Source organism: Oryctolagus cuniculus, chromosome 9, assembly GCF_964237555.1.
Source record: "Oryctolagus cuniculus chromosome 9, mOryCun1.1, whole genome shotgun sequence".
In the NCBI taxonomy this organism is placed as follows: domain Eukaryota; kingdom Metazoa; phylum Chordata; class Mammalia; order Lagomorpha; family Leporidae; genus Oryctolagus; species Oryctolagus cuniculus.
The window spans coordinates 102,147,943-102,175,872 of NC_091440.1; the positions used below are offsets into that span (position 1 = coordinate 102,147,943).

At 38.8% G+C, this 27,930-nt stretch overlaps 1 protein-coding gene across 5 annotated transcripts; it reads left to right on the top strand.

Moving 5' to 3' along the window:
* The first annotated feature begins 822 nt into the window (after positions 1-822).
* Positions 823-27,897, top strand: CD163 (CD163 molecule). Of its 5 annotated transcripts, none has more exons than XM_070049297.1 (17): positions 823-980; positions 2,001-2,087; positions 3,074-3,394; positions 7,883-8,203; positions 9,791-10,111; positions 11,941-12,261; positions 13,835-14,149; positions 14,247-14,561; positions 14,914-15,006; positions 15,372-15,686; positions 17,092-17,412; positions 21,957-22,268; positions 23,050-23,085; positions 23,280-23,387; positions 24,572-24,667; positions 25,977-26,028; positions 27,694-27,897. In XM_070049297.1, exons 1-16 carry the CDS (start codon positions 935-937, stop codon positions 26,018-26,020), a joined length of 3,372 nt encoding a protein of 1,123 aa, XP_069905398.1. In that variant the 5' UTR covers positions 823-934; the 3' UTR covers positions 26,021-26,028; positions 27,694-27,897. The 5 variants fall into 5 exon arrangements, 3 of the variants coding, with proteins under 3 accessions (XP_069905398.1, XP_069905397.1, XP_069905399.1); XM_070049296.1 differs by having other exon boundaries at positions 827-1,016; XR_011378963.1 differs by having other exon boundaries at positions 842-980; positions 21,929-22,268.
* Positions 27,898-27,930: the final 33 nt, after the last annotated feature.

Sequence of the window (27,930 nt, forward strand, 5' to 3'; positions counted from 1 at the left end):
TGTGATGGCTCAAGTAGTTGAGTTTCTGCAATCCACATGGGAGCCTTTGATGGAAATTCCAGATCCTATTTCCAACCCTAACCTACCCTAGGGCTTTTGGAAAGTGGACTAGAAAATAGGAGGTGTGTGTGTGTGTGTGTGTGTGTGTGTCTTATGTGTCTCTCTCTACCTCTAAGTAAAAAAGTCATTATACACTTTATTATGAAAATGTTAAACATGAATATAATGATAAAATATTACTTGTGTTTTGTCTGTTTTGCTTTAGCAAATAAAAATAGTAATTTAACTATATAACAATTATTGTGTTTTGTATGTTTAAGATGTTAGACAATCTACAAGATGCACTTTTTCCTAGTATTGTATAATTTTAATCTGTGAAGCATGTCACTGAAGGAACTAGAGTAAACAATTGTAATCTGTTATTTTTGTTTTGTATCCAGAATGCTGAACCTGGGCATTTGCAAGTTGTAGATTAATTTGTGTGCATATATATATATATATATATAATCTTGATGTTTATATTTCTGATTCTAGTTATAACATTACTGTGAAATTACATTGATTCAGTGTCATTCTAAAATAAATTTTCCTGGCAGCCAAAAAAAAAATGTTAGTCCAAAATTAAAAATACTCAATTTAACAGCAACAAAATATTAATATTTCTGCTTAAGTTTCATAAATATATGGGAAGTATTTCTCAATTTCCTTTGATTTGTTTAATGTTCTATATTGAAGAAAACATAAGCATGAAGTGAAACCTAAGCTCTTTCAATGACTTCCCCTTTTGGGTTAACTCCTCCTCCTCCATTATATAGCCTTTCCATTTTTGTGAGTGAGTGATTTTCAAAATTCTCAGTAATTCTCTTTTTGAGGAGAATACGTCTATGGACTGATATAAGAAGATCTAGAATAATTTGAATCATAAAGCACTGGAATGGATAAACTCAGAATGATACTACTTGAAGACTCAGGACCTATTGGTAAAAACTTCAAATTTATCCCACATTCACTCCGTAGTGAGTATACAATTATTCTTATAGTCAACAGATAAAATTTAAAAATATTTGGCATCAAAAGAGTAAGAAACAGAAAAAGGGCACCAAAGCTTAGATAGCAGTACCTTTGATCTGTCATATATTCAAAAGTGAAGATATAAGAAAAGGATTAGAGTTGACGTCAATTATAAAACTGCTGAAATGAAATTAAGAACTGAAGTTAACTATATTGAATATTAAAATCATAAATTTTAGAAATTATAGAATATGCAGAAGTGAATGTTGATTGAAAGGTGATTATCTAGAAGAAATTTAGAGTAATATCTTGAGTACTGAAATCTACTTCATAATTTATATGAACAAGTTGAAATAATTTAATATTCTTCCTTCTAGTATTGGGTTAGAGAAATAAAGAGAAATGGACTGTTAACAACACTAAAGAACGCTTTAGGATGTATCTAAAGAGATTATGGGATCCCATTTGGGGGTTTTACAGAGGAAACCTCTGAAACATTTATTACATTGTACAGTTACCACTTGCCAGGTACTGATGAAGCTAATAGATGATATAATACATTCCTTCTTACCTCTTACAGATGGATCAGGCAGACACACAGTAGTTGAATATTCAGGCGGTAATGGAATATAGAAATCTCAGAAAACCTGCTCTGTGCCTACACAGAGAATTGCTCGCTTCTGTTTCACGGGTGCCTTTTCAATTTTCCAGGTTTTAAGGCTTGTCCTTGCCATTATTTGTTCCACTCTAAGTTTTTTCTAATCCCTCACTCCTAGCTTGCCTGTGAACACAAACATTTGCCAAGCTATTTCACCAAGACTGTGGAATCCTGCTATGTATTTTTTTCTTGGATTCCTTCCATTTAGAAGGAAGGATTTTTCCCTCCTGGTTGACTTTCTTTGTTGATCTCAGTCCTCTAAAACCACCTTCTTTTTCTAAAGTTTCTTGAAGGAAGACTATACTTTTCCTACTTCCCCCTTTTTTCACAGATTTTAGAAGAGATTTTGTCCACTTGCATCCCTTCACTATCGCTTTAGTCTCACTTCTCAGTGCCTCCTTCATCGCCAGTTCTCTTGGTAAGTGCTTTGTACTTGGAGCCTTAGCCCACCCTGACAAAAAATCATTAAAAAGCAAATAATAATTCTAAAGGTTGAGCAGCATCTAAAAACTAATTAACATACTCAATGGATTCAAAGGATGAGATATTAAAAGCATACAATAAGAAGCTAAGCGTGTGAAACCAAAATATCAGCAAGTTTTCTCTTCCAAAATAAAATACAGAGAAAAGTGCATTTTACAAAAAAAAAAAAAATGCCTAGCTGAAAAACAAAGAAGAATACAGAGAAGAAGAAATTTCAGAATAGCAAGGATAAAAGATAATTTTAAAACCACTTAAACCAATGCCAAAATTTATCTAGAAATATATTGAAGGAAGCCAGGCTGGTAGAACAAGCAGGCTCCTGAATTATGCTAAAGTAATGCCAAGGAGACAACTGATGGAATTTGGGAAGGGTGTGGGGAGTTTACTTTATGGTAGAAGATAATATGAAACTATCGCCATTTCAATTTCCCTTTATGTTAATAAGGTGCAGTCATATTCCAACTGTTATTTTTAAAATTCAGGCAATTTTTCATATATATAGGAAATAGGTGTTAAACTCTTTTCATTCTTCTAAGTCCACCATCAGCCTTCTTTCATTGATTTTATGATTTGGAAGAAACTTATGCAGCTCATTCTATTCATCTTATTGAACCGGTAAATTCTCCTTGAAGATTCCATAAAGTTCCACTATGAAGAGTATCCAGCCATAAAATAAAGATACCATATAGTATTGTGTTACTTAGCTTTGTTGATTGTATTCCATAGCCTCATTTAAAGCCTGTGAAACTAAGAGTTGTATTTGAATGGCTATGAAATATCATTCTCATACTATACTATGGATGGGTCCAGGGTGACTCTCAACTCTGACTTTGAAAACTATGTAAGAAACCTGAAAAGTGAGTAGTCTCTATCTTCCCTGAAGAGACCTCAATCAATTGATGTATTAACCCAACATTGCAGGTGGAACAGAGAAGCAACTGAGGCTCATGGCTGGTGAAAACAATTGTAGTGGGAGAGTAGAAGTGAAAGTCCAGGAGGAATGGGGCACAGTGTGTAATAATGACTGGAGCATGGAGGAGGTCTCTGTGATATGCAGACAGCTCGGATGTCCAACTGCCATCAAAGCCCCGAGCTGGGCTAATTCCAGCGCAGGTTCTGGGCGCATTTGGATGGACCATGTTTCCTGCAGAGGAAATGAATTGGCTCTTTGGGATTGCAAACATGAAGGATGGGGAAAGCATAACTGTACTCACCAACAAGATGCTGGAGTAACCTGCTCAGGTAAGAACTGCTAAATCAAAGTATCAATATGAAATAGTTGATGGGAAAAATATGTGTAGATGGTTTGAAAACTAAAAGGAACTGCTTTTCTGTAAGTAACGTAGTCCATTTATAAAATTACCTAATCCGTGGATAGAAGAGCATAAAATACATGACAAAGCCCGTATGATTTTTTTCACTTTTTTTCTTTTTTTTTTTTTTAAAGATTTGTTTTATTTATCTGAAAGATAGAGATACAGAGAGAGGTAGAGACAGAGAAAGAGGTCTTCAATCCGCTGGTTCACTCCCCAGATGGCCACAATGGCCGGAGCTGAGCCAGTCTGAAGTCAGGAGCCAGGAGCATCTTCTGGGTGTCCCACGTGGGTACAGGGGCCAAGGCCTTGGGCCATCTTCCACTGCTTTCCCAGGCCATAGCAGAGAGCTAGATCAGAAGAGGAGTAGCCGGGACTAGAACTGGCACCCATATGGGAAGCTTGCACTTCAGGCCAGGGCTTTAATCCACTGTGCCATAGTGCTGGCCCTGTTTTTTCGCTTTTTTTTTAAAAAAAGATTTATTTATTTTATTGAAAGGCAGAGTTGGGGCCAGCATTGTGGGTTAAGGCACCCCCCAGATGCTGACATCGTTTATGGGTGCCAGTTTGTTCCTAGCTGCTCCGCTTCCAATTCAGCTCCCTGCTAATGCACCTGGGAAAGCAGCAGAGGGTGGTTTAGGTGCTTGAGCCCCTGCACCCATGTGGGAGACCTGGATGAAACTTGTGGCTCCTGGATTTGGCCTGTCCCAGCCCTGATCTTTGTGGCCATTTGAGGAGTGAACAAGCAGATGAAAGACTTTCTCTCTCTCTCTCTCTCTCTCTCTCTCTCTCTCCCCACCCCCTGTAACTGGAAGGAAGGAAAGAAGGAAAGAAGGAAAGAAGGAAAGAAGGAAAGAAGGAAGGAAGGAAGGAAGGAAGGAAGGAAGGAAGGAAGGAAGGAAGGAAGGAAGGAATCAAAGGAGATATACAGATAGGGAGAGACACAGAGAGAGCAAGATCTTCCATGCATTGGTTCACTCCCCAAATGGCCACAGTGGCCAGGGCTGGGCCAAGCTGAAGCCAGAAGCCTGGAAGACATTCGGGTCTCCTCCATGGGTGTCAGGGGTCCAAGTACTTGGGCAATCTTAAGCACTGTGCCACAATGCCAGACCTACATATTGTTTTTAAAAAGGGGTTGAAAAAGGCTCTGTTGTGATGGAATCTTCCCAGAGTGAACATTCATGAGCAGAAACACAGTGACTACTGGCTATGAAGTCAGAACACCATGCAGAGGTGGCCTAGAAGCAGGCATTTCAAAGTAGATAAACCAAATAGGGCTACAGTCAAAGAGAAGAGACTTCCAAGGAAACAGTCAACAAAGCCTTAGACACAAAATCTCCGTGCAAACTGCTGAAAGGTCGCTGAGCGTCCTTCACCCTGAACAATGCTTGTACTTGCTGAACAAACGAATGTGTGGAAAAAAAATCCCCACAACAGCCCTAGGTGGAAAAGTTTCTAATCACATTTTAAAGATGAAGAAATAGAAGTGCAGAGAGAACTGAGGCCTCTAAAACATTAACATACAAAACATCTTGTGGATCTTTTGAAAACATGGATTCTGATGCAGCAGGTCTGGTGAAGCTTCTGTATGCATTTCTGCATTTCTCACTCACAGGTGATGCTGGAGCTGCCAGACAGCTGTGCATCCAGACAAGACAATGGCTTTAGGTCTTGCAGGGAACTATGCAGGCTAGCAGTTTATAAGGAACGCCAGCCTAGGCACCTACCAGCTCTGTGACTCTGCCTGTCTCTCATTCTGTTACATCTCCATCTCCTTAGCAAATTAATTGAAGAGAGAGTGAACTTGATTAAAGTACTTGATACAGTGCCTGAAAGGCTGGGGCTGAGGCTGGGCCAGGGCCAAAACTGGGAGCTGGGAATCCAATCCAGGTCTCCAATATGAGTGACAGGAATCCCATTACTGGAGCCATCACCTGTTGCATTAGCAGGAAGCTGGATTCCAGAGCCAGAGCCAGGTATTGAACCCAGACACTCCAATGTGGAACCAGGGCAGCTTAACAGCACCTTAACCATTATGCTAAACACCTACCCCTATAATAAAATTTTCATAAAATACTATTACTATAATTAAAATCAGAGAAACAGGACTAATCAATAAGGAAGTGACTGGCTTTTTGTAACCTCATATTCCTCCATAAAATATCTTAACATCTAACTCAATTCCTTATCCCTTTTCCCAGTGACATATTCATTTAAGGTACTAAACCATAAATCATTACCATTGCATCCAGTAATGATAATCCACATAGTGAATCAAGTAAAAAATATTCCTAGCACCAGTATATCCTTCCTGTTGCTTCCAGCATGCTTTGAAGGTTGAAGGGCTTCAAAAAGGTCCTGGAAAAGTGGAATTGAAAGTAGTGTGCATTTTCCATGAACGTTTTGAAGCACTTCAGTGTGATTTCCCTTGTGCACTGCTATTCATTTAATTTACACTGTGATTTCATTTACCTTGTAAGTTTTATCTCAGTTGACCTCAGAGTAACCCAGAAATTACACATCAGGCCTTTCTGCTTGCAAATATCAAGGTCACGTTTTGGACCCAGTTCATACTCCTGGGCTCCCCATTTCCCCTTGCTCATTTTGCTGACTTTTACAATCTATGTCACAGTGTGTTGGAAACAGCATAGACTGGTATCTAGAAAAATACTTTGAATTAAATTCTAGCACAGTCACTCATTATTGCTATGATTTCGTGCAAGTTGTTAACTCTAAATTTCACTTTCTGAGGACTCTGATAACAATGCATGCAAAGCTACTGGTATACTGTTCTGGGTATTGAAAATATGTGTTTCCTCACACTGCCTATCTTTCATTATCTTGTGAACTCGGTTTCCTTCTTTCCCTCCTTTCTTCTTTCCTCCCTCACTCCCTCTTGTCCTTCCCTCCTCCTTCTTTTCCCTCTGTCTCTCTTCCACTCTCTCCCACTTCTCCTCTTCCTCCTTTACTCTTCCTGTTAATCATTATGGGAGTAGGGGAGACTAGGGAATAACTAAAGTAACATCTATAGCAAAGTTTAAAATCATAAATCTTACCAAGTTGTCACCATAATTATTACTGTTTATAGAGCTGCTGTTTAGCTAAGACATCAGTGTTATTTTCAGCTCTTGTGTCCTGTCTGTTTTTAACTAAGAATGGAGTTAAACTCATTTTCCAAAATGTGTACACCTAATCCTCCACATAGAAATGAATAATAGAAAAGAACTTATTACTGTTCAAAGATTCCCTAATTTTATGAGGTCATGGAGTCTGCACTCTGAAGTCCTGCACCCTAATTAATGTTCAGTCCTCAGAGCCTCCAGCTCTTGGGAGGTTTTAGTATTGATGGGCACTGAAGCAGTGCATCGTGAGAGTCAAGGGAACTGGCTCCAGGACGGCACTCCTTTCTTTCTCTTCCCGGCTCTGTTATTTTCTAGGTGCTCATGACAAACACCTAGACTCAGGCTGCTCTTCTGCACAGGGAGGGTAATGATAACAGCACACAAGAAGAGTTGTTGTGATAATGGCAATAATGCTAAATAAAAACCTCATTAAGTGGACACTTGTGTAGTGTAGAGCTTTTAAAAATAATTCCTTTTTCAAGAAAGAGCTTCTAAACATTTTGTTGAATCACAAATAGCTTTTGTTTCTCAGGTGTTCCAAAAAGTCATTCAAAATCTTTTCTCAGGTATTTTTCATAAATATCAAATAATCATATCTTCAGAGAAAATCTAAGGGATAGTGGATACAGATAAATTTCCATAAGAAAAATTTGTTGCTTAAAATGATAGCAGATGCTTTGGGGACTATAAAAGATTTGGTTCCAAGAGAAAATTGGTAATAAAGGAATTAACTGAACAGATTTTCCCCCAAGTTTTAAGAATTTTATATACCACAGTGTGCTTTTTTTGTGTGCAAGCTGTTTTTGCTTACTTATGCATTTTTTGCTTTGTCTTATTTTCAATTTCCAAATTCAACTTTACTCAGCTATTCACATTCTGAATTAGTTGTAATAAATGTTAAAATAAAGATTTTAAATGCTCAACAGACAACTAGTTTGTTATTTTCACTGCTTTATTGTTTCAGCTGATTTTATTTTTGTTCTACTTTTTAAAAATAAACGATTTGATTAAATTTATCTATTTCTATACAAAAGAATATTCATTTCTGTCTTAGTAGTGAAAGGAAATAAAACAAAGCAGAAAATTTTAATTTGCAAAATAGTTTCCTTGGTAAGTAGATGTAGAGAAAAGTCTAAATCTGAATTGTTAACTGAATCTTACAGATTAAAATTCTCCAATATGTGGAGTATAATTTAAGGACAGCAAAAAATCCCAAGTGTCCAGAGGAACCTCATTTTCTAAAGTCATCCCTAAATGAATATCACTTGTGGACTCTGGTCTTTTCTCTGCCTTAGATGGATCTGATTTGGAAATGAGGCTGATGAATGGAGGAAACCGGTGCTCAGGAAGAATAGAGGTCAAGTTCCAAGGCCAGTGGGGAACAGTGTGTGATGATAACTTCAATATCGATCATGCCACTGTGGTTTGCAAGCAACTTGAATGTGGAAGTGTCATCAGTTTCCTTGTTTCAGCAAAGTTTGGAGAAGGTTCTGGGCCAATCTGGTTTGATGATCTTGTATGCAGTGGAAATGAGTCAGCTCTCTGGAACTGCAAGCACAGAGGATGGGGCACGCACAACTGCGATCACGCTGAGGACGCTGGTGTGATTTGCTCGGGTAAGGACTCAAGAAGCTTAGGCTGTTCTGCACAAGAGGACTGAGTCTCAAGAGCCTGTACTCTCAGGAACATAGGAAGCCTCTTCCTTTGCCACCTCACTATTGCCTCATTTGGGGTTCCAGTTCTGATCATAATCAAGGCAAGGAATGTCCAACAAGAAAGAGAGAGGGAGGAGGGTCTTGACAAGGATATTTTGTTCCCTGGATGAGTTTTAAGAGCAGCTCACCTCCTCATCTAACTGACAAATCTCCTGTTTAGCCCCATTAATCCACTCTTTCCCAAATCATTAGTTCAGACTAACAGAATCAGATGATGAAAACAAAACTTAAAAGCCAACATTTTTATTTCCTACTAAAATCTCATCTATAGTAGGGTTACAGGGTGAGTATGCTCTGTGTCTACCTAGAAACTTTCATATTCCACAACTGGATCAGGGGACATGGTAATGGGTTGATGTGAGCAAGGCTACCACTCTTCCTTGTTCTATTGATTTCTTAGTTTGAAAGAGATATATTGTGTCTTGACCTTCAGAGATCTATTAGGAAATATTGAATAAAAATATTCCTATCTTAACCAATTCTCTCTCTCTCTCTCTCTCACTCACTTCCTCCTTTCTTCCATTCACCCTTTCCCCATTCCAACCAAAGGAAGGAAATTATATTCAAACAAATTTTAAAATAAGGGAATATTGATTCAGAAAACTGAGAAATCCAGAGGTTACAGGTGGCTTCATGCATGACTAGATTCAGGTGCTTGAAAAAGTCACCTGAGTTCTGTCTTTTTCTCCAATTACTTTTTAAAAAATAATTTATTTGAGGCAAGGGGAGAGACAGACAGACAGACAGAGAAGAGAATTCCCATCTGCTGATTCACTCCCCAAAATGCCATCACCACTGCACCAGGGCTGTGCCAGGCCAAAGCCAAGAGCCAGGAGCTTCTTCTTCCAGGTCCTCCACATGGGTGAAGAGGCTCAAGCACTTGGGCCATCTTCTGCTGCTTTCCGAGGTGCATTATCAGGGAGTTGGATTGCAAGTGAAGCAGCCAGGTCTCACACCAGCACCCACATAGGATGCCGACCACAGGTGGTGGCTTAACCAACTATGCCATGATGTGGTCCCTTTGCTCTGCTTTTAGACTATGGAAGTGCTCTCAAGAGGAGCAGAAAAATAACATAATTAGGTAATATAGATGGGTAATGCAAAGGGAGTGTTTAGTATTGAGGCACATTGGAATATGTGGGTTTCATTGAAACACATGCAAATGTATTTGAGCAAGAAAAGTAAACAATCCAAGCAAAATTGTGATTATCAAACAAGCATGCATCTAAACAGATCTCCTGTTAGGAAAGCTTCCTGAAGTATGTGCTCTATACTAAAAAGTCCAGTTTCCTTGCCTGACCCACTCCACCTTCCCGCCTTCCCACCTTCCCACCTTCCCTCTTTAACAATTTTCAGAGGCGTAAAGCATGGTCATCTTTGTCTCCACTGATATCTCTCCCCTTTCCTTAACTCATCTCAGGTGGAGCTGTTTGTGGTACCCTCATTTAAGTTTCCTTATTGTTGACTTGTTGTGTGTCCCTGTTATAGATGGGGCAGATCTGAGCCTGAGACTGGTAGATGGAGTCACTGAATGTTCTGGAAGATTAGAAGTGAAGTTCCAAGGAGAATGGGGAACAATATGTGATGATGGTTGGGACAAGAAGGATGCCGCTGTGGCTTGTAAACAACTGGGATGTCCAACTGCCATCACGGCCATTGGTCGAGTTAATGCCAGTGAGGGATCTGGACACATTTGGCTTGACAGTGTTTCCTGCAATGGGTATGAGTCTGATCTCTGGCATTGTAAACACCAAGACTGGGGAAAGCATTATTGCAGTCATCATGAGGATGCTGGCGTGACATGCTCAGGTAAGTCAGAATGAAACAAAAAGCAGAGAAGAAAGGATCTGTGCTCTTTATGAGTAAGAATAGCTGTGTGATGTGAGCTATGTGCAGACCTAAGAAATTCCTCACTGGGAATTAACTTACAGTTGTGAGGAATTGTTGTCTCATTCTTTATTCAGCTAGTGTGGAGAGTTGTCCAACTCTCTTCTGTGTCTTAATTATTAAGTTTTCTGTTATGGATCACTACTCAAATTCTAAGTCAATAACTCAGAGACAAATTTCTGTGGGACTCTCTTTTTCCTTTTCTTTAGTTTTACCATATTTGATTGTTTATTTGGAATCAAAATGCCACGACATCATTTTGAATACTGGGAACATAAACATGAACAAAACCCAGACATCATGCTCATGAATTTTTTAAAATTGTATTTAAGGGGGCCGGCGCCGTGGCTCAATAGGTTAATCCTCCACCTTGTGGCACCAGCACACCAGGTTCTAGTCCCAGTCAGGGCGCCGGATTCTGTCCCGGTTGCCCCTTCTTCCAGGCCAGCTCTCTGCTGTGGCCTGGGAGTGCAGTGGAGGATGGCCCAAGTCCTTGGGCCCTGCACCCCATGGGAGACCAGGAGAAGCACCTGGCTCCTGCCTTCGGATCAGCACAGTGCGCTGGCCGTGGTGGCCATTGGAGGGTGAACCAATGGCAAAAAGAAGATCTTTCTCTCTGTCTCTCTCTCACTGTCCACTCTGCCTGTCAAAAAAATTGTATTTAAGGAATACAAACTTTATGCATTTCATATATAGAAATTTAGAAACACAGTAATCTTTCCCACCCATACTCCTACCCTTCCTCCTCTTTCTTTCATTCCCATTCTTATTTTTTACAAAGATCTATTTTCAGTTAACTTTATACTCATAAGATTAATGTTACACTAAGTAGAGAGTTCAACAAATAATATAAAGGAAAAAAACAAAACAAAACAAAACAAACATTGTTTCTCAACAGTCAGGACAAGGGCTGTTCAAAATCATTGCCTAACAAAGTGCCAATTTCACTCCTATAGATTACATTTTAAGTACTCTGTTAGTTACCATTGATCAGAGAGAATATATGGTATTTATCTTTATGGGACTTGATTATTTCATTAAGTATAATGGTTTCCTGTTCCATCCATTTTGTTGCAAATGACAGGATTTCATTTTTTCACCACTTTGTGTATTCCATAGTATATAGATATCATAATTTCTTTATCCAGTCTTAAATTGATGGACATCTGGGTTGATTCCATATCTTAGCTATTGTGAACTAAGCTGCAATAATGCTCATAAATTTCTGCTGTTGACAATTTTTTTGACAGGAAGAGTTAGACAGTGAGAGAGAGACAGAGAGAAAGGTCTTCCTTCCGTTGGTTCACCCCCCCAAATGGCTGCTACGGCCAGCGCACTGCACTGATCTGAAGCCAGGAGCCAGGTGCTTCTCCTGGTCTCCCATGCGGGTGAAGGCCCAAGCACTTGGGCCATCCTCTACTGCCTTCCCAGTCCACAGCAGAGAGCTGGACTGGAAGAGGAGCAACCGGGACAGAACCGGTGCCCCAACTGGGACTAGAACCTGGGGTGCTGGCACCACAGGCGGAGGATTAGCCTAGTGAGCCGTGGCGCCGGCCTACTGTTGACAATTTTTATTAGCTTTTCAAACTACAATCTCTTTTCTAATCAGATTCATGATCTATACTTGTTGTCTTCTTAAAATGTCAGGAAATAACTAAACCATAATTTCAGTATTTCAGCATCTGAAGAGGTGGTAGACAAAAAAAATCCTTTGAGAGAATCTATACCCTAAGTTTATGCTTTTTTTACAGATGGATCAGACCTGAAGCTGAGACTTGTTGGTGGAGGCAGCCGCTGTGCTGGAACAGTGGAGGTGGAAATTCAGAAACTTTTAGGGAAGGTGTGCAACAAAGGCTGGACAATGGAAAAAGCTAATGTGGTTTGCAGGCAACTGGGATGTGGATCTGCACTCAAAACATCCTATCAGGTGTATTCCAAAATTAAGGCAACAAACACATGGCTATTTGCAAGCAGCTGTATTGGAAATGAAAGTTCACTTTGGGACTGCAACAATTGGCAGTGGGGTGGACTTCCCTGTGATCCTGAAGAAGAAGCCCAAGTCACCTGCTCAGGTAAGGCATTTAATCAACTTACTAAGAAGTTTAATTCTTTTTTTTTTAACTTTTATTTAATGAATATAAATTTCCAAAGTACGACTTATGGATTACAATGGCTTCCCCCCATACCGTCCTTCCCACCCACAACCCTCCCCTTTCCCACTCCCTCTCCCCTTCCATTCACATCAAGATTCATTTTCGATTATCTTAATATACAGAAGATCAGCTTAGTATATACATCAAGTATGGATTTCAACAGTTTGCTCCCACACAGAAACATAAAGTGAAAAATAATAGATGATTTTTTTTAAAATGATGATGAAATCAGAGCAGACCTATTGTCATGTTTAATCCCAGTGAGAGTCAAGTTGGGAATTGATAATTTCTTTTTTTTTTTTTTTACAGAGGATCAGTTTAGTATGCATTAAGTAAGGATTTCAACAGTTTGCACCCCCATAGAAACACAAAGTGAAATATATTGTTTGAGTACTCGTTATAGCATTAAATCTCAATGTACAGCACATTAAGGATAGAGATCCTACATGAGGAGTAAGTGCACAGTGACTCCTGTTGTTGACTTTACCAATTGACACTCCTGTCTATGGCATCAGTAATCTCCCTATGCTCCAGTCATGAGTTTCCAAGGCTATGGAAGCCCTCTGAGTTCTCCGACTCTTATCTTGTTTAGACAAGGTCATAGTCAAAGTGGAGGTTCTCTCCTCCCTTCAGAGAAAGGTACCTCCTTCTTTGATGACCTGTTCTTTCCACTGGGATCTCACTCGCAGAGATCTTTTGCCAGAGTGTCTTGGCTTTCCATGCCTGAAATACTCTCATGAGCTTTTCAGCCAGCTCCGAATGCCTTTAGGGCTGTTTAATTCTAAGTGAGTAAATATCCAGTAATATCCTTGAAACTGCAAAGAAACACTAGTCTGGAATACCTCTAATTCTCTGGCTTTTTGAATGATGAAACATGTGAAGGAAAACATATTTATTGGTTGCTGAAACGTTCATGAGCAGATGTGAAGCTTCAAGACAGAACCATGACTCAAGGAATGCATAAAGGATTTTGATAAGGCTGTCAGGAAGCAAGGAGGAGAAAACGGGGGGAAGGAGTGACATACATATCAAGGTAATAAATGCCCAAGTAAGAATGGGTCATGTTTATTTTTAAAAGTCAGAAGTTTGATGAAAACTACATAGAAGCATCAAAAACGGTGAAGACAGACCCAAGATGCAGTGAGTGGAGGATGATGTACAGGACCAAGAGATGGAGTCAGTGGCCTCTAATGTTATGAATAATGTAAGCAAAATGCTAGAAGGAAAGAAGTATCATTGCCCCAGGAATGGTTGTCTATAGACGGAAAAGTTACAGAATTCTTTCAGAAGGTTAGGTCCAAAGAGAAATGAGGAGGTCAGGAATTTGCTGTGTCAAAGTCTTTGTCTCATGGCAAAGCCATGAGGAACAAGTGTGAGAAGTCACCAAGCATCATGGCCTCCCTTTCCAACTCTTCAATCCCTTCCATACCCCCAGCATGAAGGAAAATCGAGAAACCATGTCATCTCTCACATAACTGTTATTATTTTTCAGGCCACAGGGAACCCAGGCTGGCTGGAGGGGACATTCCCTGCTCTGGTCGTGTTGAAGTGAAGCATGGTGACAAATGGGGCTCCGTCTGTGATTCTGACTTCTCCCTGGAAGCTGCCAATGTGCTATGCAGAGAGTTACAGTGTGGCACAGCCATCTCTATCCTTGGGGGAGCTCACTTTGGAGAAGGAAATGGACAGATCTGGGCTGAAGAATACCTATGTGAGGGAAATGAGATGCATCTTTCACTCTGCCCAGTAGCACTCCGCACAGATGGGACTTGCAACCATAGCAGGGACATTGGCGTAGTCTGCTCAAGTGAGGCCCAGAGGAATCTTCAGTTTGCTCTGATACTGGGAAGGGAGTAGGGTAAGGTAGTCACAAACATTTTTTCTAAAGCCCTGTCTCCTTCCAGGATACGCAGAAGTTCGGTTGGTGAATGGCAAGTCATCCTGTGAGGGAAGGGTGGAGCTCAAAGTGCTTGGGACCTGGGGAGCCCTCTGCAATTCTCACTGGGACATAGAAGATGCCCACGTTCTTTGCCAGCAGCTTAAATGTGGAGTTGCCCTTTCTATCCCAGGAGGAGCACATTTTGGGAAAGGAAGTGGCCAGGTCTGGAGACACATGTTTCACTGCAGTGGGATGGAGCAGCACATAGGCGATTGTCCTGTAACTGCTCTGGGTGCATCGCTTTGTACAGCAGGCCAAGTGGCCTCTGTGATCTGCTCAGGTAAGAAGGTGAAGGGTATCCAGGGATGAGCCTCCCCCACGTGATGTGCCTTAGGAACTGGATGGAGAGGAGCAATGAAAGAGAATGAAGAGTATTGAGGGATCATGAGAGGCGTGTCAGAATATTAATCTCATTTGTCTTCTTAGAGGACAAGTGAACTTAATTTTCATAGACTTTGTTGTTTAAGCATAATATATGCCAAGCTTTTCTCAAATACCCAATTCACTCTTAGGTTGACTTCCTCTCTAAAGTGATGCTTCTCCAATACTCATCTACAGGACACTCCATCTGAGCTTCCTTACTCCTCTTAACATTTTGTGTTTTGTATGACTGACCACTTTGGTATTTGCAGGAAACCAGTCCCAGACACTAGCTCCATGCAATCTGTCTTCTTTGGCCCCAACAAGCTCTACCAGTCCCAAAGACAGTGCTGTTGCCTGCATAGGTGAGAATCAGTAACCAATCTAGGAAAATGGATGCATTTAATTAGCATTTTCTTTTTTTAACTTTTATTTAATAAATATAAATTTCCAAAGTACAGCTTATGGATTACAATGGCTCCCCCCCCATAATTTCCCTCCCACCCGCAACCCTCCCCTTTCCTGCTCCCTCTCCCCTTCCATTCATATCAAGATTCATTTTCAATTCCCTTTAAACACAGAAGATCAGTTTAGCATACATTAAGTAAAGATTTCAACAGTTTGCACCCACATAGAAACACAAAGTGAAAAATACTGTTTGAGTACTAGTTATAGCATTAAATACCAATGTACAGCACATTAAGGACAGAGCATTTTCATTTCTTTTCAGGGAGTGGTCAACTTCGCCTGGTAAATGGTGGAGGTCGCTGTGCTGGAAGAGTAGAGATCTATCATGAGGGTTCCTGGGGCACCATCTGTGATGACAGCTGGGACCTGAGTGATGCCCACGTGGTGTGCAAACAGCTGGACTGTGGAGTGGCCATTAATGCCACTGGCTCTGCTCATTTTGGTGAAGGAACAGGACCTATCTTGTTGGATGAAATGAACTGCAATGGCAAAGAATCCCATATTTGGCAGTGCCTTTCACATGGCTGGGGCAGGCACAACTGTAGACATAAGGAGGATGCAGGAGTTATCTGCTCAGGTAAGCTCTACACAGAACTTATGGTTACAACTGCATGAAAAGGATGGAGGTGAGGCAAAGGTAATGCAGGATAATCTAAAAGGTTCCCTTGAAAATTGAGTTCAGAGGAAATTATTGGAAGAGTTGGAATTCCCAGAAGTATGGATCTCATGGATAAGTGTTACCTCATGTGCCAGGTAGTATGTTATAAAGAGAAGAATCCAGAAACAAGCTTATATACCAGGAAAATAACACCAAAGGTAATAATGAAGTTCTTCTATAAACTAGATATTATATAAGGATTTGATGAAAGTACTATGTAATTACTCTATTAATTTTTTAATTAATTAATTAATTTTTATTTAGTAAATATAAATTTCCAAAGTACAGTTTATGGATTACAATGGCTTTCCCCCCCAATAATTTCCCTCCCACTCGCACCTCCCCCATCTCCCACTCCCTCTCCCATTCCTAATTACTCTATTAATTTAAAAAGTGGATTTAAAGGGACAAGAATACACTCAGCCTGTCATTCTACAAAGGAAAATATAATTATCATGTCCAAGTAATTGTTCCTGGCAGATAAGTGGTAATTATTTGTTAAGGAATAAAAACTGCCATTAGAGTCCACTTCTCTTGTTTTGAATACATGGTGAGTTTCCGAAATTATTGTGAAATAGAAAAATGTACTCTGTGGTGATGCACTGGAGAAAACAATACTACAACTCAGTAAGTTGGGGAAGTGAAAAATTCTGTATGCCAGCAGTGATTAACTCCTATTTCAAGACAAAAATCTAGTAGAGAGCATGCACAGCAAAACTGTGAAGTGTCAGGAAAGGAAATCTTTCATTTTAACCTAATGAACACAATACATTGGTCTTAGTGCCTTTGTTGCACTAACTTTATCAAGCACAGTTGCCAAAGAAATAAAAAAGAGCACACAAAGAAATGAGATATGTTTGAGGTGATGAATATACTAAGCACCCTGCTTTGATCTTTACACAATGTTTATATGCATTGAAACATCACATCATATCCCACGAATATATACAACTGTAGTGTGTTATCTAAAAATAAACAAAAGAGGACAGATAAGATTCTTAAGCTTAAAACTACAGTAAGTTTGGGAGAAAATCCAAACTAGATAATTGAATAAAGTCACGGTGCCTTTGGTTAAATTGGCAAAGCATCTTATGACCACTGATGGCCTTGTACAGACAACTCTTTGTCCAAAATTCAAGACTAGAAAACCATAAGATAGGTATATAATAAACTCTATGTTTAACTGAAGTCAACTAAACCATCCAGAAGGTACTAAAGAATTGCTAGTGGTTGACATAGTGTGCCGTTCTCACGTCACAGTGAAGGGAGGGAGCCTTTGATTCTTCAGATGATGTGAAGCCACTACTTCTGTGTTTCACCCCAGAGTTCATGTCCCTGAGACTGACCAGTGAAAACAGCAGGGAGACCTGCAGAGGGCGTCTGGAAGTTTTTTACAATGGAGCTTGGGGCAGCGTTGGGAGGAATAACATGTCTTCAACCACTGTGGGGGTTGTATGCCGGCAGCTGGGCTGTGCAGACAAAGGAAACATCAACCCTGCATCCTCAGACAAGACACCATCGAGGCACATGTGGGTGGACAACATTCAGTGTCCCAAAGGACCTGCTACATTATGGGAATGTCCATCATCTCCATGGAAGCAGAGAGTGGCCAGCCCCTCAGAGGAGACGTGGATCACATGTGAGAGTGAGTAGCCATTGTTTCAAATACAAACTCCCTTCTGTAGCTCCACTATCACCTTCTCATAAGGCCTATTTGGTTTTATTTTCCTATTCTCATACCAGCTTCACTTGTCAGATCTCCTTAGACAAGAATGGGTAACCTCTAGGTAATTGTTATTCTACTTAGGTGGTGTCATTGGTTTTATTTGACTTGGCCTAGATATATTCAGGATGAAATACTATTATTCCAAAGAATATAATGTTCCCCATACTCTACTTGAAGGTTTTATTCAACAGCTTTCTCTGTGAACAAATGAACAGAGAGTATGTGATTCTCTATTTGACTATTGAATGATTTACCTTTCCTTTTGCCATTTTCTTCCAAATATTATCCTGCTACACTGATATAAGGAGAAAAGCAGTCATAAAGATCAACCCTAAAGCATTTCCCCATTCCACATTTATTAGACAGTGACTTTTAGCTATTTAAGAATTTTTCAGGCTTTTTTCCATTTGAGAGAATTTAACCTTCCAGATTTACCATGTTAACTTTATTCATTTGACATTATCTGAGTCACAATGTGATTCTAGAGGGAAAATATTTATTACTTTGAAAGGCAGAGTTAGAGAGAGAGAGAGAGAGAGAGAGAGAGAGAATCCATCTGTAGGTTCTACTCCCTAGATGACTACAATGGCCCAGTGTAATCCAGGTCAAAGTCAGGAGCCTGAAATTTCTTCTGGGTCTCCCAAATGGGTTTCAGGGAACTAGGAACTTGGGGCATCATCTATTGATTTCCCATGTGCATTAGCAGGAAGCTAAATTGAAAGTGGAGCAACCAAGACTTGAATCTGCTCTCTGATATGGGATGCTAGCATCACAAGTGGTAGCATAAGAGCTGTGCCATAATGCTGTCCCCAACACAATGGAAAACAGTGATACTTTCCCATACCCTGCCTCCTGCCCATGCTCCAACCTTCTTCCTCCACCCTTTCATATCCCCACTGATAATTTTTACAAAGATTTATTTTCAGTTTACATAAAGATCATATAGTTAACCCTACACTAGAAGAGACAAGGGCTATAAACAATCTTCAAATCTCAAAACATCCATTTCACTCCAAAACATTACATTTTAGGTACTCTATTAGTTACCCAAGATCAGGGAAACATTTGATATCTGTATTTTGGGGACTGGCTTATTTAACTAAGTATAATGGTTTCCAGTTGCATCCATATTGTTGGAAAAGACAGGACTTCATTTTTTATAGCCATGTAATAATCCATAGTGTATATGTACCATAATTTCTTTATCAGATCAACAGTTGATTGACAACTGGGTTGATCCACATCTTAGCTATTATGAATTGTGTTGCAATGAACACTGAGGTACAGATAACTCTTTCATATACTGATATCTCTTGGTTTGGGTAAATTCCAAGGAGTGGGACAGCTGGAACATATGCCAGGTCCATATTCAGATTTCTGAGGCATCTCCATACTGTCTTCCACAGTGGCTTGACCAGTTTGCATTCCCACCAACAGTGGATTAGGGTACCTTTTCCCCCGCATCTTTGCCAGCATTTGTTGTTTTTTGATTTCTATATGAAAGCCATTCTAAGAGGAATGAGGTGAAACCTCGTTGTAGTTTTGATTTGTATTTCCCTGATGGCTAGTGATCCTGAGCATTTTTCCATGTGTCTGTTGGCCATTTGAATTTCCTCCCTTGAAAAATACCTGTTCAAGTCCTTTGCCCATTTCCTAACTGTATTGTGTGTTTCATTGTTAAATTTCTTGAGCATTTTATAGATTCTGGTTATTAACCCTTTATCAGTTGCAGAGTTTGAAAATACTTTCTCCCGGACGGTGCCTTGGCTCACTAGGCTAATCCTCTGCCTGCAGCACTGGTACTCCAGGTTCTAGTCCCGGTTGGGGGCACCGATTCTGTCCTGGTTGCTCCTCTTCCAGTCCAGATCTCTGCTGTGGCCCAGGAAGGCAGTGGAGGATGGCCCGAGTGCTTGGGCCCTGCACCTGCATGGGAGATCAGGAGGAAGCACCTGGATCTTGGCTTCAGATGGGTGCAGCGTGCCGGCTGTGGCAGCCATTTGGGGGTGGGGGTGAACCTACGGAAGGAAGACCTTTCTCTCTGACTCTTTCTCTCACTGTCTAACTCTACCTGTCAAAAAATTTTAAAAAATAAAAAATAAATTAAAAAAAGAAAATACTTTCTCCCATTCTGCTGGCTGCCTCTTCACTTTGCTGAGTGTTTCTTTTACAGTACAGAAGCTTCTCACCTTGATGTAATCCCATTTGTCAGTTTTGTATTTTATTACCGTGCTTCTGTGGTCTTTTCCAAGAAGTCTTTGCCTATGCCATTGTCTTGCAGAGACAGTGCTCTCTAGTAATTGGATGTTATCAGGTCATAGATTTAAGTCTTTGATCCATTTTGAGTGGATTTGTGTGTAAGGTGTAAAATATGGGTCCAGTTTCATCCTTCTGAATATGGAGATCCAGTTTCCCCAACACCATTTGTTGAAAAGACTGTCCTTGTTCCAGGGACTGGTTTAATCTCCTTTGTCAAGATAAGTTGTTTGTATATGCATGGATTGATTTCTGAAGTTTCTATTGTGTTCCATTGATCTATATGTCTGTTTTTGTGCCAGCATCAGACTGTTTCAACTATAACTGCCGTGTAGTATGTCTTGAAATATGGTATTGTGATGCCTCTGGCATTGCTTTTGTTTAATAAGATTAATTTAGCTATTTGGGGTCTCCTGTATTTTCAAATGAATTTTAGCATCTTTTTTTCTATATCTGCAAAGAATGTTGTTGGTGTTTTGATTGAGATCACATTGAATCTGTAAGTTGCTTTTGGTAGTTTAGATATTCTAATAAAGTTGATTCTTCCAATATGTGAACATGGAAGATTTTTCCACTTGTTAGTGTCTTCTATTTCTTTCTTTAGTGTTTGGTAATTTTCATCATAGAAATCTTTGACATTCTTGATTAAATTTATTCCAAGGTGTTTAATTCTTTTTTGAGCTATGATGAATGGGACTGAACTTAAAAGCTCTTTCTCAGCCATGGCATTGTCTGTGTATACAAAGGCTATTGAATTTTTGTGTTAATTTTATATCCTGTCACTTTACTGAACTCTTTTATGAGTTCCAATAATCCCTCAGGGGAGTCTTTTGGATTCCCTGTATATAGAATCATGTCATCTGAAAATAGGGATAGTTTGACTTCCTCCTTTCTAATTTGTATCCCTTTGATTTCTTTTTCTTCCCTAATAGCTCTGGTTAAAACTCCCAGGAGTCTTACATTAAATATCATATTATATTAAATAACAACAGTGAGAGTGGACCTCCTTCTCTAGTTCTGAATTAGGGGGAATGCTTCCAACTTTTACTCACTCAATAGGATACTGGCTATCTGTTTGTCATAGATTGCCTTGATTGTGTTGAGGAATGATCCCTCTATATGCAATTTGCTTAAGGTTTTTATCATGAAATAGTGTTATATTTTATCAAATACTTTCTCTTATCTATTGAGATAATCATATTGTTTTTGTTGTTCAGTTTGTTAATGTGATGTATCATACTGAATGATTTGCAAATGTTGAATCATCCCTGTGTACCAGAGATAATCCCACTTGCTCTGGGAGAATGATCTTTCTCATGCATTGCTGGATTCAATTAGCTAATATTTGTTGAGGATTTTTACATCAAGTTCATCAGGGATATTTGTCTATAGTTCTCTTTCTCTGTTGTATCTTTGTCTGGTTTAGGAATTAAGGTGATACTGGCATATTAGAAGGAGTTTGGGAGGATTCCCTCCCCTCCAATTGTTTTGAAGAGCTTGAGAAGAATTGGAATGAATTATTCTTTAAAAGTCTGCTAAAATTCAGCAGTGAATCCATCCAGTCCTGGGTTTTTCTTTGTTGGGGGCTCTTTATTACTGATTCAATGTCTGTCTTGGTTATTGGTCTGTTTAGGTTTTCTATGTCTTCATGACTCAGTTTCAGTAGATTGTATGTTTCTAGGAATTTATTCATTTCTTGTAGGTTCCCCAAGAATTCTCTTTGCAGAAATTCCTGATGATTCTTTTTATTTCGGTGGTATATGTTGTTACATTTCATTTTCATCTCAGTCTTTATTGATTTGGATTTTCTCCCTCCTTTTTTCATTAGTTGGGCTAATGATGTATTAATTTTGCTTAATTTTTCATAAAACCAGCTCTTCATTTCACTGATTTTTTTGTATCTTTTCAATTTTGTTTATTAGCTAATTTTAATTATTTTTTTCCTCCTACAAATTTGGAGTTTGATTTGTTGTTGTTTTTATAGGAACTTACATGCACACAATGATTCTTATGTACATAATAATGTATATCCACTTTGTTGAAAGGATGTGAACTTTAATAGAATATAAATTTCATAAAAATATAAATTTTAAAGTACACGTCAAAGTTTTAAAATAGATTTTGAAAAATCAATTTCATGTATCTTTCCTCTGTGACTTTTTAGAAGCTTTTGTCTTCCCAGAATAACCCAGATGTCTCTGATTCCTCAGACAAAATAAGACTTCAAGAAGGGCCCAACAATTGTTCTGGACGTGTGGAGGTCTGGCATGGAGGCTTTTGGGGGACAGTGTGTGATGACTCCTGGGACATTGTGGATGCACAGGTGGTTTGTCGCCAGTTGGGCTGTGGCGAAGCTTTTGAGGCAATCAAAGAAGCTGGCTTTGGTCTAGGGACTGGACCTATATGGCTCAATGAAGTGAAGTGCAAAGGGAACGAATCTTCCTTGTGGGAATGTCCTGCTGGACCATGGGGGCACAGTGACTGCTGGCACAAGGAAGATGCAGCTGTAAAATGCCACCCAGGTGAGGCTCAGGAGCCTGCATTAAGCTTGGGTCTCTGGGAGCAAACTGGGGAGCACACTGGGGTCATATAAAAATTGGACATAACAGCAGGGATCTGAAGGGGCGAGAATCATGATAGTTCTAATGAAAAATAATGAAAATATTTGTTGTTATATGAGGAGTCTTTAAAAATTTCATGGAAAATGCATACTATGTGTGGATTCAAAATTATTTTGCACCAAAATGAACTTATCTTTTAAAAAAGATTTATTTATGTTTATTTGGATGTCGAGAGACAGAGAGATCTTCCATCTGCTGACTCACTCACCTGCATTGGCTGGTGCTGGGCCAGACTGAAGCCAGGAGCCAGGAGCTTCTTCCTGGTCTCCTACATGGGTGGCAGGGTTCCAAGGACTTGGGCCATCTTATGCTGCTTTTCCCAGGCCATTAGCAGGGAGCTGGATCAGAAATGGAGCAGCCAGGACACGAACTGGTGCCCATATGGGTTACTGGCATTGTCAACAATGGTTTTACCTGCTATACTACAACAACAGCCTCAAACTTATGATTCTTTTTTCCATGAACTTTTTGAAGTCATCTCATACACTGGCCTTCATTGAGGAAAAGTATATTACCTATTGGTATCGCTTTGCAGAGGAGAGAAAGATGAGGAGACTCTAGTTTTAAGTGGAAGGCAGTAGACTACTTTATTAGGAAGCATTTAGAGCTTAGACAAGAATATGGCCATGTTTTCTTTATTCATGATTTCCAGAAATAAGCTTCTTTCTCTTTTTTCCTGCAGGATATTCAGATACCAAAGGACCACTGAGAAACACAGGTATATCATGGACTTTATTAGAATGAAACCAATTATCTGCATTACTCAGAATCCCTCTCAAGAGACTTTGAGACAGAAGTCTGAGGATTGGAGATTTATTTCAGTGATTCAGCCTCTGACCTATGAGAGTAATTAGGACCCAGATTTTTTTAACTGAGGCATTACCATCTCTCTTGATATTTATTTTTGCTTAGGTCATCCATTCCTTATTGCATTTGGAATCCTGGGAATCATTCTGTTGGCCGTTCTCATTGCATTCCTCTTGCGAACTCAAAACCGAAAACAAATACAGCTGCTTACAGGTCTGAGCCAAATTATGATATCTCTAATATGTCTACTTCTTAGAATTAAAAAAATCTCTGAAAATATTAGTGTCACATATCAAGTGGGAAGAAAATGAGATTGGGAAGTTTCTCAGTAGAGGAAGCAGGATTTACAAGAGAGAAAGGGGGCTTGGTTGCATTGATGACTCCTATATTCTATGCATATGTTTAATTGGGGTACTGAATTGAAGGTTTACAGATGATCATGCTACATATAATTTAGGATGAATCCCTTTCCCCTACATTTATTTTCTCTTGCTATTACATCTTTATTACTGATTTTATTTTACTGCCAAGTGTTGTGCTAGGCTCTAAAGATTTAGACATGGATAATAAAATGTTTTAATCTTCATGGAATCTCAAGTTTAGTGAAAGAGGTGTATATTTAAAATAGTCATCTGTAATGTGGCACTATACATCAATGTGAACCAAGAGCAAAAGTGGTCCAGAGAAGAGAGTGACTAACCAAAAGTGGAAAGAGTAAAGGAGGCTTCTAGGATATTTCTGAGATACATTTTAAAGACGGGAGTTCAAGCAACAAGGGAGGAACATTCCAGGGGGGTAGAAGGACATGTCAAAGCACAGAGAAACTTAACGGACAGCACTTCCGTTGTTTTGTAGGGAAGTACAAACTGAGCACAAGGAGAAAAGTTGCTGGTAAGGCTGAAGAAGAGGGAAGGAACAAACTATCTAGTTCTCATAGTCCATGGTGAGGGATTCTTAGTCATTAGAACAATCTGTAGGGAACTGAAACAGTCAGGCTGTCTTTAGAAAGTTCTTTTGGCAACAGGATGTATGAAGGATTGAAGGAAGAACATGTTACTGACAGGAATTCCACTTTAAAATAGTTTAGATGAAAAGGCCTTTAACTAGAGTGAGAATTAAAGAGATAGGAAGGATTTTTAGAAAGATTTTAGAAAAATCTCCAAAGTTATGGGTGATTGCTGACTTCCCCGGGGGGAAATGTGTTTATTATGTGATGTCAATAGGAAAGATTTAGCCTCACGCCTCTTTTATGTGTGTGTGTGTGACGTGATAATGAAACATCTTGGTAACAGACCAGGGTGGAAACAGTAGCGTGGATTAAGACCAGGTATGTTTGCCCTGCTGGGAAAAAAGATGCATAAGGAAAGGAAAGTTTTCTTATGAATTCCTGTTTTCAGTTTTCTCAAGAGGAGAACATCTTGTCCACCATGTTCAGTACCAGGAGATGAATTCTGGCACCAATGCAGATGATCTGGACCTGCTGACTTCCTCAGGTCAGTGGTTTCTTTGAGGGTCCTATAGCCCAGAGGAGCAGACCAGGGACAGCAAGCCTGAAGCATCCTACTCTATCAGTGGAAAAATTCTAAAAATATGTCACAGGAAGCTTATGATGCATATAAAGGGAAAGAAAGGTAGGAATGAACTGAGTTATTCTTTATTCTTAGAGAATATGAAATTTGCAATCATAGGCAAGTCCCTAATCTTTCTATTATTATTTTTCCTCAAAATTAATTTTTATCTTAATTATTATATTTGATACTTCTGTAGTTTAATTTGCAAAAAGAATTTTTATAACATATTATTTCCTACAGAGCTGCAAAGAACCAGGCAGCAGAATGTTATGACTTGAACCTCATTTTATTAAAATTCACATTAATTTTCTAAAAGACTACCATAAGAGACAGAATAAATTTTCTCTTTAAAAATGGATTTTATTGAATGTATTTAAGGTATGCAACATGATATTATTGTATGCACACAGAAAATAAAAAGAATACTAAAATGAAGCAAATTAACACAGCCACCATCTCACATGGTTACTCATTTAGGGATGTTTGCTTTTGTGGAAGAGCCAGCTAAAATTTGCTTACTTGGCATGAATCTCACACATGGGTACAGTACAGTACAATTTTATTACAGATGGTCCTCATATTGTACTTTACATATTTACACTGGTTAATCCTATATATCTATTGCTTTGAATCCTGACCTACATAACTTTTTCAGTTTCTTTCCATTTCCATTTCCTGTCGCTTTTTTTTCTTGAGTTCAATAGTTACTAAAAGCTCTAAAAGCTTAAAATGTCTATATATTCATCCTATGGGAAATCATCATGTCTATAGGTTGAGCCTCATTTCTCCTTATGTAGTGTTTCTTTTCTTTGTTCTCCAACTTCTGTGTGGCACCAGTGCACAAACTCTACCTGAGGACGGCGTGACTCTCTTGGGTTGGAAGAAACCCTGGTACTCATTTTCCTTACTCTATGTAGCCCGATTTCCCTTCTAAGAAGGGTCTGCCTTGTTTATCCAACCCAAAGCATTTAGTATTTGCTGCTACTATGCCAACACACATATTTAAGGAATAAGAAAGACTTCCTGTGTTCTTAATTCACATCTGCTTGCTGTCTTACTTGTGGACAGTGTTCTAGGATGTTCAAAGGGTTTAACAGGCATTTAAGGAGAAGTCTGATCCCCCCCAGGTAATTGTTGTCTTCATTTAAGAAAATTTTAACGAATCATATGGTTTCAATGCTTCCGTACTAATTTCTGTGTCTAAATATCTTCCTGTTTTTGGAATGAAAAGGTGCCACTTTGAAAGACACTGAAGAGAAAAATGAGAATTTATAACCCATAAGGTGAGAACAATTTATTCATCATAGTCCAAAACAGTATATTTCTTGTGAAGACTGAGAGTTCCTATGGCATTAGAAAGAAATTATATATATGAACACCTGTGTCTTTGCACATATATGTTGGTAAATGTATGTATCAGTTCTATTCAGAATATGTAGTAGCTTTTAATAAACATGACTCCTCAATTTCTTATTTATAAATATGTGGCATAGGAATACCTTTTATTATCATTGGCAATGGAGCTAAGGAAAAACTGTGTAAATAAACATAAATCTTTTCAGGAAACATATCATATACATCTACAGTTGTGTAGCACATGCCATGGAAAGATTGTACAAGATACTACAGGAGGGACCAGCATTGTGGCTAGGCCCCTGCACCTACGTGAGAGACCCAAAGGAAGCTCCTGGCTCCTGGCTTTGGCCTGGTCCAGCCCTGACCATTGCAGCCATCTGGGAAAGATGGAAGATCTCTCTCTCTCTCTCTCTCTCCCTCTTTCCCTGTAACTCTACCTTTCAAATAAATAAATAAATCTTTCAAAAAAAAACCAACAAGACACCACGAGAATATAGATAACAGAAGAACAATCATTCGGGGAAATGACACAGAATATACAAACAATGGAGGCGTAGAAGAGAAGCACACCTGTAGGGAACAGCAAGACGTTTTTCATTCAAAAGTACATATTGAGCGTATTTATGACAAGCAGTGTCTTGCACTGAAGCACTGAGATAAAACACGGTCTTGACAACACTGTGATTTTTTCACAGTAAATGTCATAATCTATGAGTGGTACAGAGCGGTCATGTGGAAAAATGACTCTAAGCTGAAAAGGTTTCTTATAGTCTTATCTGCTATTTGCCAAATTCATATTTTACTTTAGGGACTGTTGGGGTGGTAGTGAGTGTCAGAAGATAAAACTGGGATAAAACATGATAAGATTTGCATTTTTAAATTTTCTTTGATGAGGAAAGTATAACAACAAAAATTAAAAAGTGAACAGGGTGAGAAAGTATGTTAAGCTATATATACATCATGAAGAAACGATGGTGAAATGAGTTGATGGATAGATTATTTGGGGAGAACTATACATTTAGATATAATATGTATGAAAGTATGTTTTGTAGAAATATTATATAAGACATGAGAAATACAGATTGAGACAAAGGATGAAAGTTGGAACTCTTAAAAGTATACAAATCATAATGTGTTAATATCTACAAAATGCAAAGAACTAATTATACACAGACTCACATGTGAATTCTTATAAGTTGCATATGAAGTAAAAAGGGTTCATATATATTTACATAAATTTTATATGTATGTGTAACTAAAATTAAAATTAAAAGCACTGTGAATTGAGAACTATGGCTAAGTTTTGATTTATAATCTAAAACATGTATTTCATTAAATAATAATCACTGCTGAATAACCACTTCATAATTACATGGAAGCATTTTTTAAATGGAATTTCTTGATTCCACTATAGTTCCACTGAATAAAAAAATTCTAATGCACAATAAAGTTCAAATATTGCATTTAAGGCTTATACACATTTCAAAACTAGCATATTTTTAATAGATGTGAATTTTTCACTGTGTTATAATGAATTCTTCTATGCATTTGCATGTAAAAAGAAAAATCACATATTTCTATTTATGGTTTAGTTCAGCCTTTAGGATGACTTGATGAAGACCTGAACTTGAATGAAGCAAGAACATACCTTGTTCACTGAAGATTATAGTTGCATTTAAAGCCCTTTCTTTGCTAGTATTCAAAGACTATTGTTGAATTTACAAAAATTAATTTTGTGAATGTAACTGTTCACTGGTATATATAAGACTTTAAGAGAATTAAATTTTTAAAAATTATTGTCACTGACTTTGTCTTAATTTCTTATTCTT

Bases quoted from the DNA above. Each gene is read 5' to 3' on its own strand.
- CD163 (XM_070049296.1), top strand. From the start codon at position 935: ATGGATAAACTCAGAATGATACTACTTGAAGACTCAGGACCTATTGGT. The intron at 3,395-7,882 runs GTAAGAACTGCT...TCTCTGCCTTAG, and splicing joins TGCTGGAGTAACCTGCTCAG to ATGGATCTGATTTGGAAATG. The intron at 22,269-23,049 runs GTGAGGCTCAGG...TTTTTCCTGCAG, and splicing joins AGCTGTAAAATGCCACCCAG to GATATTCAGATACCAAAGGA.